At 48.6% G+C, this 16,435-nt stretch overlaps 1 protein-coding gene across 1 annotated transcript; it reads left to right on the top strand.

Moving 5' to 3' along the window:
• The first annotated feature begins 4,536 nt into the window (after window positions 1-4,536).
• SERPINA12 (serpin family A member 12) lies at window positions 4,537-14,526 on the top strand. The gene is given in 5 exon segments (XM_059915836.1): window positions 4,537-5,053; window positions 5,056-5,166; window positions 6,875-7,145; window positions 12,579-12,726; window positions 14,347-14,526. Coding segments are annotated over 5 exon segments (1,227 nt in total).
• The last annotated feature ends 1,909 nt before the right edge of the window (window positions 14,527-16,435 follow it).

Here is a 16,435-nt window from a genome sequence, read left to right as displayed (position 1 = left end):
CGAGTTTATCCAGGTACTGTGCACTCTGTGGAGAACTTCAGAAAGGGCTGGAGGAAAGCTGGGGTCTTGGAGGGCCTGGGGCTCCAGGGTGGGGCAGGACACCTGGGTCCAGCGTGTGCAGGCAGAGACCCCCTCACTGAGCAGGGGCCCTCTGGCTAGTGGACACTCGCTCATTAGGGCTCAAGTGATTGGGGATGGGAGCTCGTCCCAAGCACCCTAAACTTTTTAGTCTCATTGGCTTGAGGACAGACACCACTAAACTTTTCCTTTTCGCTCAGTTTCATCACAGAGAAGAGAAATAGGATAGCAGACGGTCAGGAGACAGGTGACCTGGGGAGGGTTGGGGGAGGTCTTTTCGCCATGAAGTCAAAGCACCATGCGTGGAGTAATTCTTCTGTACCCTGTGTGTGCTCCATTTGTTGGTGTGTTGTTTCCTCAAACTACTGGTGATAACAAGTATGAAAGTACTTTGTAAAATTACAAATATTATTATTGTTAAAAGTGTTATCATATCTCGCTGCTCCCATCCCTTAGTCACTGTAATGAGGGTATTCCAATTACTGGGCTTGAGGATGGTGTGGGGCATCAAAGCAGCGCCGGCTGCCCCGCCCCTGTGGGTAACCCCGCGCCCACCCCGTGTGTAGGCTTCAGGCACCTGAACCACTCGTCCAAAGGGCTTCTTGTTTATACCTGGAATATACCTGGTTTGGATCTGTCTTTAGGATCAATGAGTCCTGAGTCCATGCCATGCTAGTTCTACTACTCTTAAGAGAAGAAAAATATTTTCCCAAATTACTAGGGAATGTGGAACCAGGATAGTCAGAGAAGAGTTGAAATTCTGATTACAGCTTTATCTGCCCCATGTGTACTCCACAGAGTTCGGTTTCTATCCTGTTCTTTTCCTTCTTTATTTTATTTACTTATTTTATTTCGAGTAAATAAAACCAAATAAACACAGTCCCTAATAAAAATGAACAAAGAATTGCTCAACTTGGGCAATCTATCAGTTTACTGGGAAATAACCAGTCCCTTGGGTATTTTAATTGATGGGATCAAAATTAGCCTAATCGGGCATCTGGGACTAGTATCCATCTGACAAGTTTGGGTCAGTGTAGGGCCTGTGGTGACAGACGGAAGGACCCAGAAATGGGGCTAGTGTGGGCTCCTTGGAGGGGAGAAAGGCCAGGCTGTTAGCACCCAGTGGGCCTGAGCAGGGTCCCCAGTGGGGACCACTGTGACACAGACTTCTAGAGGATGGGGAAGCTGAGGCCTGGCAGGGTGTGGGCTGTGTCATAAGGGTGTGGGAGGCAAGCTGATTAGCAGCATTTAGTGGGGAGAAGGCCAAGGTATCACCTCCTCCCCATTTAATAGATGAAGATATTAAGTTTCTAGAGGGTAAAGACGCTTATTGGGAGCCACCAAACAAACACATAAGCTGGAGAAGACCAGGATTCAGTCTTCTAACTCCATAATCAGTTCTTACTTCTGAAACTCAGTGGAGTAGGAAAAAACTTTTAGGGGTCACTGACCAGGCATCACTGTAGAACTGCGTATGTGAGCTGTCTGTGCCAGAAAATGCTTTTAGGATGGAGTTTCCTGCAGTTTCCCTTCTCTGCTCTGAGTTCTAGCCCTGTCCTGCCCTGATCCGTACTCGGCTCCTGGGGCAACCTGCTCAAACTGCTTCATACCTCACCTGGCTGGTCACCCTGCTGCTAGAATGTTCTCTCAGCTCCTTGACGGCCATGTCTTAACTTCTTCATTTCCAGTCATTGGGAAATAATGAACACAAAGGCAGCCAGCTACTCTGAATAGGAGAAGTTTCTATTTTTAATCAGGCAGACTTTTTATGGTCCATCCCACTAACCTGAGAGATTGAGTCCTTTCCATTTTGTTTTCTTTCCTTTATCTGAAACAACCTCAGGGATTTTATTGATCTTCACTTCTATAATCTATTTTCAGACAGCCCCTAGAGCCCTGGTTCATCACCAGCTGTTTTTAATTTTTACTAAACAATGAGTCATTAGGAGTGAAAGGTATTTAGAGATCACCTAGGCTCAGAGAGGGGAAGGCCCTTCCACAGTTTCGCACAGCTATGAGGTGCAAGATCAGAGCCAGGACTCCTGTCTGCCTGGTAGGTAGCCCCAGCACAAAAAATAAAAAATAAATAAAAATAAAAAAACTGGTATTTGTTAGGATACTTTCACCTTGAAGTAACTGACCACGTAACTCACACTAACATCACCGGAAGTCTAGGGGTAGGATGGGCTCCAGGTGAACTTACTCTGGGGCCCCTGCCCCAGTTTCTTGGCAAAGTCTTTGTATGCACCCTCTTTGTGTTCTGGCTTTGTCCTAGAGTCACTCCCCTCTTGGGACAAAGGGCTAAGGCAGTCCCTGGCATCTACATCTCCCTGTCTGGACATCCAGAGGAAGAGAGAGGGCAGCACCCCAACATTCCAACAAAGAGCCCTGAAATACACCCTCACTGGATCACTTAAGTCCCGTGGCCCTCCTTGAACAACTGTCAGGGCAGAAACTCACTGTGCACTGATTGGATTAGGCCTGGCTTGGGGACCAGTCACTAGCAGGGGAGTGGAGGTTACCCTGACTCATTCAGGGCTACCCTTAGAGCTGGGGAGGGGGTCCCTGTCCCTGAGCACGTGAGCTGCCTGAGGTAGACACCTGAAAAAAAAAGTGAAGTTTCCTTAGGAAGACAGAAGGGATCATGGGAAGCAATGGTAGTACAGTATCAAACACTGGGCCACAAGCTCCCTGAAGACTCATGTCTGCTGTGATGATGGCCATATCCACAGGACCGGGCATAGAGGTTTTGGGGGCACAAAGAACGTGGGGATTTGGGGGCGCTCCTAGGTGCAAGCCTTGTGCTGCTCTTCATTGGTCCTCTCCTTCAGTCAATTGGAAAGAACCTACTTGGTGCCAGGCACTAGGGATTTAGCCACAGTGGACTCTACTCTGCTGGGCCCAGGTCCCCGGGGCTGGTGATGTTGTGAAAGTTGGCTGCTACCAGCTCACAGCTGCCCTTTCCTCTCCAGAAAACTTCCCTTGGCTGATTGGAGCTAATTGACCCAGAAAGTGATGCCCTAAGCCTTACATCCTGAGGGGCAGACCACAGCCACTGACTAATTCCCTCTGAAAAGTCAGTCCTCTTGCCTCAGAAGGTCAATGCTGCCAGGGTGTCTGTGCTCCAGGGCATGGACATGCCCTGTGGATCCGGTCCAGACTAGATGTTATCTGAGGCCACATCCTCACTGAGCTCCTTCACTTTCCAGCCCTGCTTTACTAACTTCCTGAGGGGCTCATCCTAAGATCATTCCCCCATTACACAATATATACCTGAACCCTTGTCTCAGGCTCTGCTTCTCAGGAACCCAATCTAAAACCACCAAGAATAGCCTTTATTGTTGGGCAGCTCAATATTTCCCACAGATTACCAGTATGTAAAGATGTAAGTTACAGGAAAAAACATAGGAAGTAATAACAGAGGACCAAGCAAAGAAATCTGCCTTTATTTGACATATAAGTTGGTCTAAAAAATCACCAACATGTCCAACTACTGAAATGAACACACTTTTTGGAATACTGTATTTTGGCAGCATAAGGGCTAAAGACGAAAGGAAAACAGAAGATGAAATTTTTGTCCCCCCAAAGCTCACAGTCTTATGGGGAGATGTCAAAGCTGAGAGGTGGTGAAAGAAGCAGCAGTCCTGGAGCCAGGCAGATTTGGCCTTTTCTCTCCATAACGCTGCCCTCTTTTCTTCCCTGGAAAAGGTCTAGGGAAGGAAGTTTGCTAGAGACCTGGGTTCTCCTGGGGTGGTTATCTACCACTTACCATGTGATCTTAGACAAAGGACTTTATCTCTGGTTGTAAGGAAAAATACTCCAACTCAGACTCAAGCTAGCCAGCTCTGAAAGGGATAAGCTCAATCCAGGAACTCCAAAGATGTCACCAAATATGTCTTCTTATTTCTCTCTTTCCATCTCTCTCTCTCTCTCATCCTTCCTTCTATATGTGGATGTCATGTCCACATTCAGGTCCAAGGCTTTACCATTAAGCCAGTCACCCCAGAGTTAAGAGGACTTTGCATTCTCAAAGAAAGACACTGATTTATCTGATTTTTGTCACCCTCTCATTTCTTAACTAATCAGTGTGGCAGGGGAATACAGTGTTATGATGGCTTAGCCTGCATCAGATGCCCACACCATGGGGTATTCTTATTGTGATCCAATGGAGAGGAGGAAGCAATTCCTTAAAGGAACTGAGATCCTCTTACTATAAGACTCCTCTACACTCAGACTTCTCATTTATGCAATCATTTCTATACCCTGAGGTGACTGCAAAGGCTACATGCTGTAATGGATGTCAAAGCACTTATGAACTGCTATGCACAGCACACGCTGGTCACTGTATCACTTCTTTCATTGGTCTTCCTTGTGGATAAGACAAGGGTAATGGGGTTCTTTTGTTCTCTTTTCTGCTAATCTCGGGTCTGCTACTCAACAGGACAATCTCCAAGGAAAATGAACCCCATGCTGGTCCCTGGCCTGCTTCTGGCTGGCCTCCTCACCGTGGAAGGTCTTCTGAAGCCCAACTTCTCTCCAGAGAATCATGAAGCTGTGAGTCAGGGCCAAGCAGGGAAGGGAAGGACGACAGCTCAGGAGCTTGCAAAGCGAAACACAGACTTTGGCCTCAAGCTGTTCAAGAAGCTGTCCTTCAACAGCCCTGACAATAATATCTTGTTCTCCCCCGGGAGCATCTCTATGGCCTTCGCCATGCTGTGTCTGGGTGCCCAGGACTCCACCCTGGCTGAGATCAAGGAAGCCTTCAATTTCAGGAATATACCCAAGAAAGACCTTCATGAAGGCTTCCATTACCTCATCCACAGGCTGAACCAGGCGAACCAGGACCGTAAGATGAGACTCGGGAATGCCTTGTTTATCAACCAGAAGCTAAAGCCACAGAAGTTTCTGACAGATGTCAAGAACCTGTACAAGGCAGACACTGTCCCCACCAACTTCCAGAACTCAGAAAATGCTCAGAACAGATCAATGACTATGTCAGCATGAAAACCCAGTGGAGAATCAACAACCTAATCAAGAAGATAGACCCTGACACTGTGATGCTTCTTATCAATCATGTTTTCTTTCGAGGTAAGGCTTAGGGCATGTTGACGTGAAAAGGATAGGATGACCAGTAGACTTGAATTAAATACATGGGTGGTCCACTTGCTTGCTCTGTAACCCTGAATTCACATGTAATTAGTCTCTGAATCCTATTTCTCCTATCTGAAAAAGGAGTACCTCAATACATAGCTCATAGGGTGGTTATTGGAATTCAAAGTGAAAATGTATGAGAAATGAATTCTTTGAAGTCTATTCTCCAATTGTGCATTTTTATTATTACTGATTATCCTAATACAACATTGGTTGTAGAGGTTGGAGTGACATTCTTTTCCCCATTTCTTAGATCAGAAGAGTGAAATTCAGAGAGAGATTAATTGACTTACTCAAAGCTACAAAGCCAGCCAATGAAAGTCAGGACTAGAATCCACTTCTCTTGACCTGAGGGCTGTGCTTTCCATAGCTCCAAGTAGATGCCCAGGATGGTGATGGTGTTGATGGTGGTGATCATGATCACATTGGTAGGTGCCTTTGTCTTCTTACCACATGTTATAGACTCTTCAAGTCTGAGGATAAGGTACTGAAAAAGAAGACGGAAAAATATTCCCCAATCCAAGCTTCATCCACCACCACCATACACACCCACTCACACACCACACACACACACAAATGTTGGCCAACATAGGTGAGAATGAGAGGCCAATAACCGTCAGGCCAGGCAAGATCACTACTGGGCTGTCAGCCACATGGTCCTGAATATGGAAGTTCAGCTCTCCCAAAATCCACAAGGAGATTGATGGCTATAGAAAAAAAAAAAAGAGTGATAATAGTAGACTGAAATCTCAGTCTGCCCAAAACAGGGAAGAAAGGAGAATCAAGAATTTCCCAAAGTCCCTACATCCCCTAGATTACAACGAGAACAACGACAGTGATGCTGATGATGACTGGCATCCACTCAGCACTCACTACACACAGTCACCGAGCTGTGCTGCCTTTCCCTGCTAAGTCTCACAGCAGCCCTATGAGATTCCCATCAATAGCCCCATTTGGCAGATAAGGACACTGAAGCCCAGGGAGATTGAGATACTTGTCCAAGGTCATCCTTCTAGAGCAATAAAGCCAGAAATTTGAAGTCAGTGACTTGGCCCTAAGGGCCTTGTATTGGGGGCTCTGAGAGTAGCAAGTGTGAAAAGACCCAGGTCTGAGTTTATGACGTCAAAGAGTTCTTAGGGTCAAAAAGTAGGGGTCAAAACACCCAGCTTTAGGAGTTCGCTGCTCTTCAGCACGCTCCCAAGGGCAGCCTGTTAATTTAGTTTTCTTAGTCCCACATGCAAGTGGCTCCTCCAGGGCTGACTTAGAATAGACTTGAGAATTTTCATTCATATCAGACCCAAATTGCCCCCACTAAGTGTAATCCAGTTCCTGCTTCTGTAACAGAATCCACAGGCTTTCTCAGCCTCAGGAGCACCTGGGCTTAGGACAGTCTGAAGCTCCCCTCTCAGTCAGCAACACTAGTCCTGGCTTCATTGGGAACTGATCACTGGGGCCAAGCTCACCTCACCAGAAGTCTTTAGGGCGTGGCATGAGGTCAGGGATTCCTGTGGACCTACTCTGATATCCCGGATTATCCAAACCCCTTCCTTAAGTCCATATGGACAGAGACCCAGGGGTTAACTGGATCCAGTAACCTCTTCTCCCTCAGGACACTCGTGTCACTTTGTTCTTCTTCAGTCTTAAGCCAGGTGGCAACATGAGTTTGATCCAAAGGCAACTAAAGAGGAAGATTTCATTCTGGATGGAAACAAGGCAGTGAAGGTGCCCATGATGTTCCACATGGGCATGTATGAAGTTGGTCATGATGACCAGCTTTCCTGTACTGTCCTGGAAATGCCCTACCAGGGCAACATGACGGCGGTCTTCATTCTTCCTGATGAGGGCAAAATGAAGCACGTGGAGGAAGCCTTGGGGATGAACACTTTTGCCAGATGGAAAAAATTACTCATACGAAGGTAAAGAGAGTGCCTGACATATGCAGTGTCTTCCTTCTTCCTCCATCTCCTCCCACTGTCTTTGCTTCTTCTATCCCAGATTTACTGAGCTCTTACCCCATGGATAAGCCCTGTTCTGGGCTCCATGATGAACATATTTTGGTAGGAGGTAGACTGGAAAACAAGTTATAAAAATATAGATGCTTAAACATTATGAGAGTGCAGAGGATGAAGCAAAAACTTGATGGGCAGTGGTGGTCAGAGAGGGCTTCACGGCGTAGGTGACATTGGTGCCGTCTTCAAGGCTGAATAGCGGTACGTATGGAAGGGATAGGAGTGACGGAATCATAGGCAGAGGGAAACTGTGAGCACAGGCACTTGGAGTGTCAAAGGGAGCTGTGAGTTGCACATTGTACATAGACTGCTTTCAACTGTGGGGTCATAATAAAACCAGTGAAGTGTGCCCCAAGTAAGTTATACTAATAATAGTTGAAGAACCAGAGTGAGTAAATAATTTTCTTTTAAAACATAAAGTTAGAACAGATTTAAGGTAAGCCTCCAGAATCCCTCCCAGGCACTTGCCTCCTAATAGCTTTTCTCAGGAAAGGTGAGAGCTAGCATTAGAGTTAAGGCTTGGGGGCTTGATGTCAGTGTAGACCTTCAAGGTATCTCGAAAGTTGCTGGGCGAGGACAGGGTCTGTGGCACCGAAAGTGAGGGTCCAGCTGCTCACCGCTCAAAAGCCAAAAAAGAGGCAAGTTGATGGAAAGGAAAGTTTGCTTTATGTCAGATGCCAGCAATGGGGCGGGGGAGGGGGCAGGGGGAAGGGCAGACTCCTGACCGAAGGCCGACTCCCCCCCACCCCAATCAGTGGGCAAGAGCATTTATAGATGGAGGGACGGAGCTACATGCAGAAACAGCATAGTCAGCTCTGACAGTCACCTTGAAATTGGTCGTGCAGTGGTCTGATCTGTGTCATCTTCATTGTTTTAAGCACAGTTAGTCTTCAGTTCCAGGGTCAGTTTGTTCCCATTCCTTTGAGGCCAGTTCTCAGAATTGTGACAACTTATGTCATGGCTACAGACTGGTCATCATGTAGTTAACGTCCGCCACCTGGTGCAGGTGTCAGTGTCTATAAGGCAGCTCAACAAGTATGATTCAGAATATTATCCATAGTCCTTGAGGAACTAAAGCTCCTTGACTTTGCTTTAATGACTAAACTATTATTATTTGGTCTCATTTGACTATTTTCTTTTGGTTCTGCATTTTCTCACTTCTCTGATTAAACTTATTCTTTGGCTAAAGTTTTTCCACAGACAAAAGGCAGGCTGAGGCCATGGGGGCTGAGGACCATAAGGTCCTGCTCCATTTCAGTGGGTCTATGAGGTGGAAAGGGCAACTTCCACTTGGGTAGAAACGGTATCAGGAAGTCCTCCTCCTTGGTCCTTTTCTCTCTCTTCCACCTGACCCCACCATCATTCTCCATCCAAAAGGTGTTTATTGAGAACCTCTGCCATGCCCAACGTGCTGTCAGGAGCTGAGGAGGGTTCTAAGAGAGGCAGAGACAATGCTAGGACTGAGCTGGGCTGTCCATGGGTGGTAACTGAACTAATGCAGGTTCCTTCACATGGGAACACACCCTCGGAGGAATTGCAGAATGCATTCCTGGGGACTGTTCCTGGGGGACTGTTGCCATCTCTCTGGTTTCAGGATAGGGGCCCACCCTCCTACCTTTGCTCCTCCACCCAAGTGTGTGGTAAGCCCTTTGAGATCTCCTGCAGGCCAGCAAGTCTGGGCCCAGGGATACCTACAGTGCATGGAGGTGGTCTCTCATGGAGTCCAGGCACAGGCTGCTCTCAGGGTCCCTTCCAGAGTGCCCTCCCAGCTAGCTCCTGGTCTGCCTCCCCCCCACCATGCTAGGACTGCTCCCAGCATCTCTGTGCCTAGAAGCCAGGCGTCCCAGCCAGGAGCACCGTGGAGAGGAGTGTTCTTCTCACCCCAGCTGAGGTCCTGTCTCCCCAGTCACCTCTGGCCCCAGGATGACTGAGAGCAGTAAAGTCCACCCCTACACGGGAAACTCCGCATCACCATGCAGGGCAGTGGTCTCGCCCATGGCTCCCAAGGAGGAAATTGTGTTTCATCTGAATGAGGGGCCAACGTTCCTACCCTCTGAGCTCACTGGGTCTGAAGGACAAGTTGTCAAGTCCAGACCCCTGCATCGGTCCTCTCTGGGCGAGGGCAGGGGGATAGACTCTTGCATGTGTTCTAGGAGAGGCTGAAGAGAAAACTCACCTTTTCCCCAGGAGAAGTGACCAAGTCAACAGACACACACCTAAATGACACACCCCAATTACCTGTCTGTGCAGGACACCTGGGAAATTAGGCTGTGGGTGACTACAGCCTGGACTCTTGTCTGTTCAGAAGAAAGACATCTGCTTTGATTTTTGCATAGAGGCCTGTCATGGTGGGTTCCCCAGAGGAAAGGCTCAGTTTTCTCAAAAGCAAATAGAAAGCTCTACCTATAGGCGACACCAGACTGTTGATATATCCATTTTCTCGGTAAAAATTTTGAGGATCCATTCCCAGCCTGGGTACCCCATCGCACGTATACATATTTACTGGGATGTGTATCTGCCTTCCAGCATCTGCCTTCCCACTTTGGCATGAACTAAAGTCAACCTCCCCATTTATGCCCAACCTCCCCATTTATGCCCCATTTATGCCCTATCTCCCCTCACTACTCAAAAATATCACCCTAGAAACTCCCTTTTCTCCTACATCAGCAAATGTTTTTGCTCTCCACTGAATCATTTCCATCAGATAGGAAGATGCTCTCATTTCTCCCATCAAAAAACAATCTTCTCTTGACCTTACTTCCCCCATTGTTGCTCTGTTTCTTTGCTCCCCTTTGCAGGTAAATACCTTCAAGCAGTTGCCTCTGCTCACCGTACCCAGCTCCTCCCCTCCCGTCTTCTCTTAGACCCACTGCAGTCAGCCTTTGCACTCACCTCTCCACGGAGACCTCCATCACCAAGGTTACCAAGGGCATCCATGTGGCTGAATCCTGGACCAGCTTCAGACCTTCCTTCTCAATCTGTCAGCGGCATTCGACCCAGCTGGCCACCCCTCCTTCTTAAGAGGTGTTCTTCCCTCGGCTTCCAGGATCCCACAGTCTCTTGACTCCTCTCACCTCTCTCCTGCTCAGTCTCCCTCACTGCCCCCGTTCTCCTCCAGGTCTCAGAACTGAGTGCCTCTCTTTCATTGATACTCACCCCTGAGTGTGTGCATCAGCCTCAGATCTTTCAGCACCACCTGTACGACCACGACTTCCACATCATTCTATCCCTAGCCTCAGTTCTCTCTCCCAAACTCCAGAGTCGCATATCCATCTGCTCATCCAGGATCTCTCCCTATGCCTGATGAGATCTTAGTGTCAACACGTCCAGAATGAACATCCTGATCTCCCCCCATGGAAACCCCTCAAGCTTCTGATCTTATTCAATGGCCACTCCATCCTTTCAGGTGCTCAAGCTAAAAACCCTGGGGTCCTCCTTGATCACTCTCTCAGCCCCTCATTCAGTCCACCAGGGAATCCCAGTAGCCCTACTTTAAGATATAGCTGGAGTCTGGCCTCTGCCCGCCATCTCTATGACTCCCAGCATCTGACCACTGCACTCACTAGCTTCCACATGGTCTCCTGGCATCAACTCCCATCCCCATCCCCACCACCAAGAGTATATGATTAATAGAGCAGACAAAATGATCATTTTAAACCCACATCAAGACCATGTCACTCATCGGTTCAAAACCTTACTATGGCTCTCCATTTCACTCATTAAAAAAAAATATCCACCAAAAAAAAAGAAAAGAAAAAAATATAACTTGCGGAACTCCTTTGCCCCCTTGAAAGCTTGCTCAAATCTTCCCTTTAGTCCAGCATTCCTGATCCCCCTAAATCAATCTGTATTTTTCTTCCATAGCACTTACTGAGACTACCACTCCATGTATCTAGGCCTATGTCTCACTTTTGTCGTGATGGTTTTATTGCCCCTCTCCCTAGTAGAGCACAAGTTCGAGAGCATGGATTTTTGCCTGTTCTAGATGCATCTAAGCATGTAGAAGAGAGCCTGGTACTCAGTAGGCACTTAATAAATATGTGTTGAATGAATGGATGAGTGGAAAGGTAAGTTTGAGAGTCACCGGGCCTATTGTTGGTGTTTAAATCCACGGCACAGAATGAGATCCCTCAGGAGGAAGAAAAGTTATAAAAGAGAAGAGGAGCAGTGGGGAGGCTCGAGCACTATGGTGATGAGAGATAGGCAAGGAGGCGGAGCCGCAGAGGACGAGAGAAGGAGTGGCCGGTGAAGGAGGGGAGAGCAGAGGGCATGGACTTGAGTGGGAACGCTTCGAAATGGAACAAAGGATTGACTGTCTAGTGCCGCTTTCTGAGATTTGGCTGCTGGCTCTAGCAAGGCAAGGTCAGCGGCAACTCTGGAGAAACGGGTTGAGGCAATAATGGGAGAACGTGGAGACAGAGGTAGAGACAGCTTCCGCCCTGAAAGAAAGAAAAGACATGGGCCGGAAGCTGGAGGCATGACTAGGGGCCAAGGGACATGTTTTTGCTTTTGATTTGAGGATGGGGGTTGTTAGAGCCTGCAGTCTGCCCCGGAGGGTGATCCAGTGGATGTCATTTACGGCCGGTGCAGGAGAAAAAGGAAACGAAGGCAGGAATGAGATCCTTGGAGAGGCAAGAAGAAATGGGGTCCACGACCAGGTGGACAGGAATCCAGGGTCCACAGGTGCCTCAGGACATCTGACCCCAGGCCCAGGGCAGGGAGGCCAACCCAGGTCCCACCCACGGAGGATGTGAAGCTGCTCCTTCAAGGCCAAAGGGAGAACACTTGCCGATCACTGACACTGCTGAGAGCCTTCCACATATTCGCTTTAGCCCTCTCCTGGTCCCGTGGGTGCTACCATCATCACTTTCATACAAGTGGCTTAGAGAGGTGAAATCATTTGCTCCAAGTCACAGAGCTCATGGAAGGCAGAGTGGATTTGAACTCAGTTCTGCCTGGCTTCTGATCTCAGGGCCCTGCTGCTTCCAGCACCAGATTGCTGGGGTCACGATTGGCTCAGGGCTTGGGCGTGGCTGAGGCTGCAGTGGGGAGACCCTCAATGGCTGCGCTGAAGGCGTCCTGAGACATGGGGACTCGAGGACATTTCCGTGGATGAGGGCACGGGCACTTTTGATAGGAAATAGGAACACAGTTCAGACAGCATGGATGTTTTAAAACCCCCTCCCAGGCTTAAGGAGCCTCTCCTCATTCTGTGGATAGAGAGGAGTTCTGAGACCTCAGGGGCTGGGAGGACAAATGCCTCATCATCATTTCTCCTAAAGCCTGTCTGGAAAAACGGCAGGGTCCTGCTGCTCATCTGTGTCACTTCCTACTCCCTAGGGTCACAGATGTGTTTGTGCCCCGGTTGTTCATTACCGGAAACCACGACCCGAAGAAGACTCTTTCCTACCTGGGTATCACCAAAATCTTTGAGGAACACGGTGATCTCACCAGAATCTCCCCTCATCGAAGCCTGAAAGTGGGTGAGGTAAGCCTGCCTGGCCCGATGCTGCCCCCTCCAGCATAGGGAGCGTTCATACAGCCCCAGGCCAGAGCCACTGTCACAGCAGCTGTACAAGCCAAGAGTTCACCCACCAGTCAGGCAGGGCTCGAATCCAGCTCCGCCTCTAACCAGCCGTTTGATCCTGATCAAATCACATAACCTCCCAAGCCTCGTGTTTCTAGTCTTTAAAATCTGAACCATCAATCTCCTGGTCCTACTTTGGAAGTTGATTCAAGGCAACAAACAATGGATGGAGGCTTGGAACATTCATCAGGCCTAGAACTGACCCAGGCTTGTAAGGATTAAGTCGTGAACATGTTCTACGTAGTGTAGAGATAAGCAAGCAAAGGACTCTGTGGTCTCCAGCAAGGCTGAGCACCTGCCTATTGGCGGCAGTCAGAGAGGACCACTCAGGGTAGGGTGCCCAGATTTAGCAGATAGAACACAGGACACCAGTGAAATTCAAATTTCAGGTAAGTGATGAATGATTTTTTTTAGTATAAGTATATCCTGAATATTGCATGGGATATACTCGTGATAAAAATTTCATCGTTTATCTGAAATTCAAATTTAACTGGACATCCTGTATTTTATGTGGCAACCCTACTTTTAGGCTTAAAGGGCACTGAGAAGGGGGAAGATTTCAGCAAGCAGAGAAGGGTGCGGGCAACATCTTCCTGTAGGGGGAGCAACATGGCCTAAGGATAGGAAGTGGGAAGGTGTGGAGCCCAAGTGGGTGGGGATTGGCTGGGGCTAAATTCAAGCCAGTCTAGGAAGGATCTGAGTTGCCGAGATGAGCTGACAGTAGGTGGCTCACTCAGCTGTATTTTCTAGCTTGCAACAGGAAGAAAGACAGTTAATAGAATTTTATTGCTTTTACAAGTTTTCCTGCTGCAGACTTTGCATAAACATTCAATGCCACCTGCCCCTTTCCTATAGGCCTTTATTGAGTTCAATGGCCCTTTTCTTTTCCCCAGTCAGATGTGTTGATAGCTGGGATTCTATATGTAAACATCAGCTCTTGGCTTGCCAGTAAAATTGTTAGCATTTTGTAGAATGGAATGAAATGTATCAGTATTTCACAGAAGCCCATCAATTTCCCAGTGTCAATTACTTAGTCACAGATGTTGATGCCTTTTAGGTGGATCTGGGGTCTGAGTCATCAGACCCTGGAATCTGACTCCTTCTTAACATTCCACCAGGAGAATGAAAGGAGTGTGAAGCGGGCTGGAGGCTTTGGGCCAGGGATGCCACCATCTCCCTTCCATCTAGCTAAAGTTCAGGATAGCCTTTCTGCCATTAGTACCACTGATGCTTCCCTGTAAGTCATGGGAAACGTAGCAAACCCCACTCTGTCCCCCTCCCTGTAGCTGATGCTCCCGCTGCATCATTTTTTTCCTTCATGCTGCATCTACTTGTTGAGCATCCTTAAGTGATGACAGCAGAAAAGCCAGGAGCCCTGGGGCAGCTGGCACCGGCCAAGTTACTGCTGTGCTGGGTGACTCTGGTAGAGGCCTCTCCCTCTCTGGGCCTCTTGCTGGCCTTTGCCCATCCAGGACCTTCAAGTGGCTTCGCAAGCACTGACTTCGCTCCTGTTTCCCTCAGGCGGTGCACAAGGCTACCCTGAAGATGGATGAGGGGGCCGCGGGCTCCGGAGCACAGACACTGCCCATGTAGACACCGTTTAAGGTCAAGATAAACAAATGCTTTCTGCTGATGATTAGGGAGAATGGAATGAATAACCTGCTCTTCCTTGGAAAGATTGTTAATCCTTCTGGGAGATAAGGGGGAAATCCGACTTGCTATAGACCCCAACTATGTTCTGGGGTTGAATACGTTTTGTCTCCCTGGGATTGAGACCACAGGGACTTTCTCACCTAATCTCACACTATCATGAGCTCCCCAAACCACTGTCCAAACAGGCAGCACCATTGACTTCTGGCCATCAGTTTTCTCCCCCTTCAAATGTCAGGATTAGACGCCCCACCCACATCCACTTGACAGTGATCTTCTCCCCCCCTGGCAGGTGGAGGGGTTTTGTGATTTAATAAACAACACCCCCAAGGTCTGCTGACTGTTGGTGGATAATATGGGGAAGCTGTGAGCCAAGACGAGTACCTGGGGTTCGGAATGAGCGAGACCCGGGTTCTGATCTTAGAAACAAAGTGTCTTTGGGAAAGCCATACCCTCTCTGTGCCCCTGTTTCCCTATAGAAATAGACAATGATTGAGGACCAATGATAATCCGCTCTAGGGCTCTGAGGAAACTAGCACACTGCTTCAGAGAAATTAATTCCCCTTTGAGAGCCCTTGGCTTTGGGTGTTTGGCATGTGAGCTACACAGATATCTCCCCAACAGGGTCCACATGGGAGCTCTGGACTCAGCCCAGCAAAACAGGAGTGGGGCTGGTCCAGCATTAGAGTACATGCAACCTAGAGTAGCAGCAGTCAGGACTCAATGCCAGGTTTGTCTGACTCCAGAGCCACTATTTCGGCACAAAGTGAAGAGCCCTGGGGTTTGAACCTGTCAGCAAGCTCAGCTGAAGAATGAATGGGGTCCATGCACCGCCCCTGGAAAGCATGCCCCTGCAGTGTCTGCATATGACCACTAGGAGGCACCAGTGTTCACAGGGCTAAGAATATGAGTATGAGGTTTCTTTAAGCACTTGATTCCTTTGTTTCCTGCTGTGAATTCCCAAAGCCAATGCTGAAGGTGTTTTGGGAGGAGGGGATCCTCACTGGCTTGACACTAAGGAGCCTGAGCTGGCAGCAATTGCCAACCCCTAGCAATTCACAGCTCGCAGTGCCTTTTGTGTTCTGGTCTCAGCTACCCCTCCAGCAGTCAGAATGGACATTCATAGGCCAGGTGTGGAAAGTGAGGCTCAGAGAGGTGAAGTGACTTCCCTTTGTCCTTGTGGTTAGCCACAGGCAGCAAACATCTGTGACATCTGGTTTGGGCAGGAAGGGAGGGGTTCCCCATAGACCTGGGGGTCCGGCTAGTCATTCCTCAGCTCCAGTCCAAGGTAAGAGAGCTGCCCCGTCCCGGTTAGCACGTGTGTGTGTGTGTGTGTGTCTGTGTGTGTGTGCGCGCGCATACGTGTGTGTATTCAATAAGCACCTTCTCCTCTGTCCTGGGTACCTGCAGGGTCCTGGAGATCCACCCCCCACAAAAGATGGTAAGGAAGGCAGCCTGGAGAGGGATAGAGCTGGTTTAGGGTGTTAAGTGCCAAGATTGGGGAGCACCAGAGTAAGCATTTCTCTTTGAGAGGGTGGGGAGGGCAAGAAGGTTGAGATCCTGCACCCAGGACACAGATGTGGGAGCAAAAGGACCCCCGTGGAGTACTTTGCTGACAGTCACCATTTCCCTGGCACCAGCCTGGGGATGGAGGTAGGAGGACACCAGATGAACACCAGAACCCTCAGGAGTCATCTCAGGTCCATGACGTATGCCACTGGGGACATGGGACAGGAGGGTAAGCCACTTAGTAGCTGGGTGACTTGGGCATGTCATTTAAAGCCTCTGAGACTCAGCACCCCCTCCTTTGTTGAAAGGTTCTATCCCCTCTACTGGGCATGCTCACCTCCTGCCTAATGAGCTCCTACTCATCCTTCAGTGCCCAAACCATTATGACCTCTTTATGGAATTTTCTCTACCAAGAAACCCTTCAGTAAAGTACTCACCTCTACGCATTGTG

The sequence above is a fragment of the Balaenoptera ricei genome, chromosome 2 (assembly GCF_028023285.1).
Source record: "Balaenoptera ricei isolate mBalRic1 chromosome 2, mBalRic1.hap2, whole genome shotgun sequence".
In the NCBI taxonomy this organism is placed as follows: Eukaryota; Metazoa; Chordata; class Mammalia; order Artiodactyla; family Balaenopteridae; genus Balaenoptera; species Balaenoptera ricei.
This window is presented reverse-complemented; position numbering and strand designations above follow the sequence as displayed.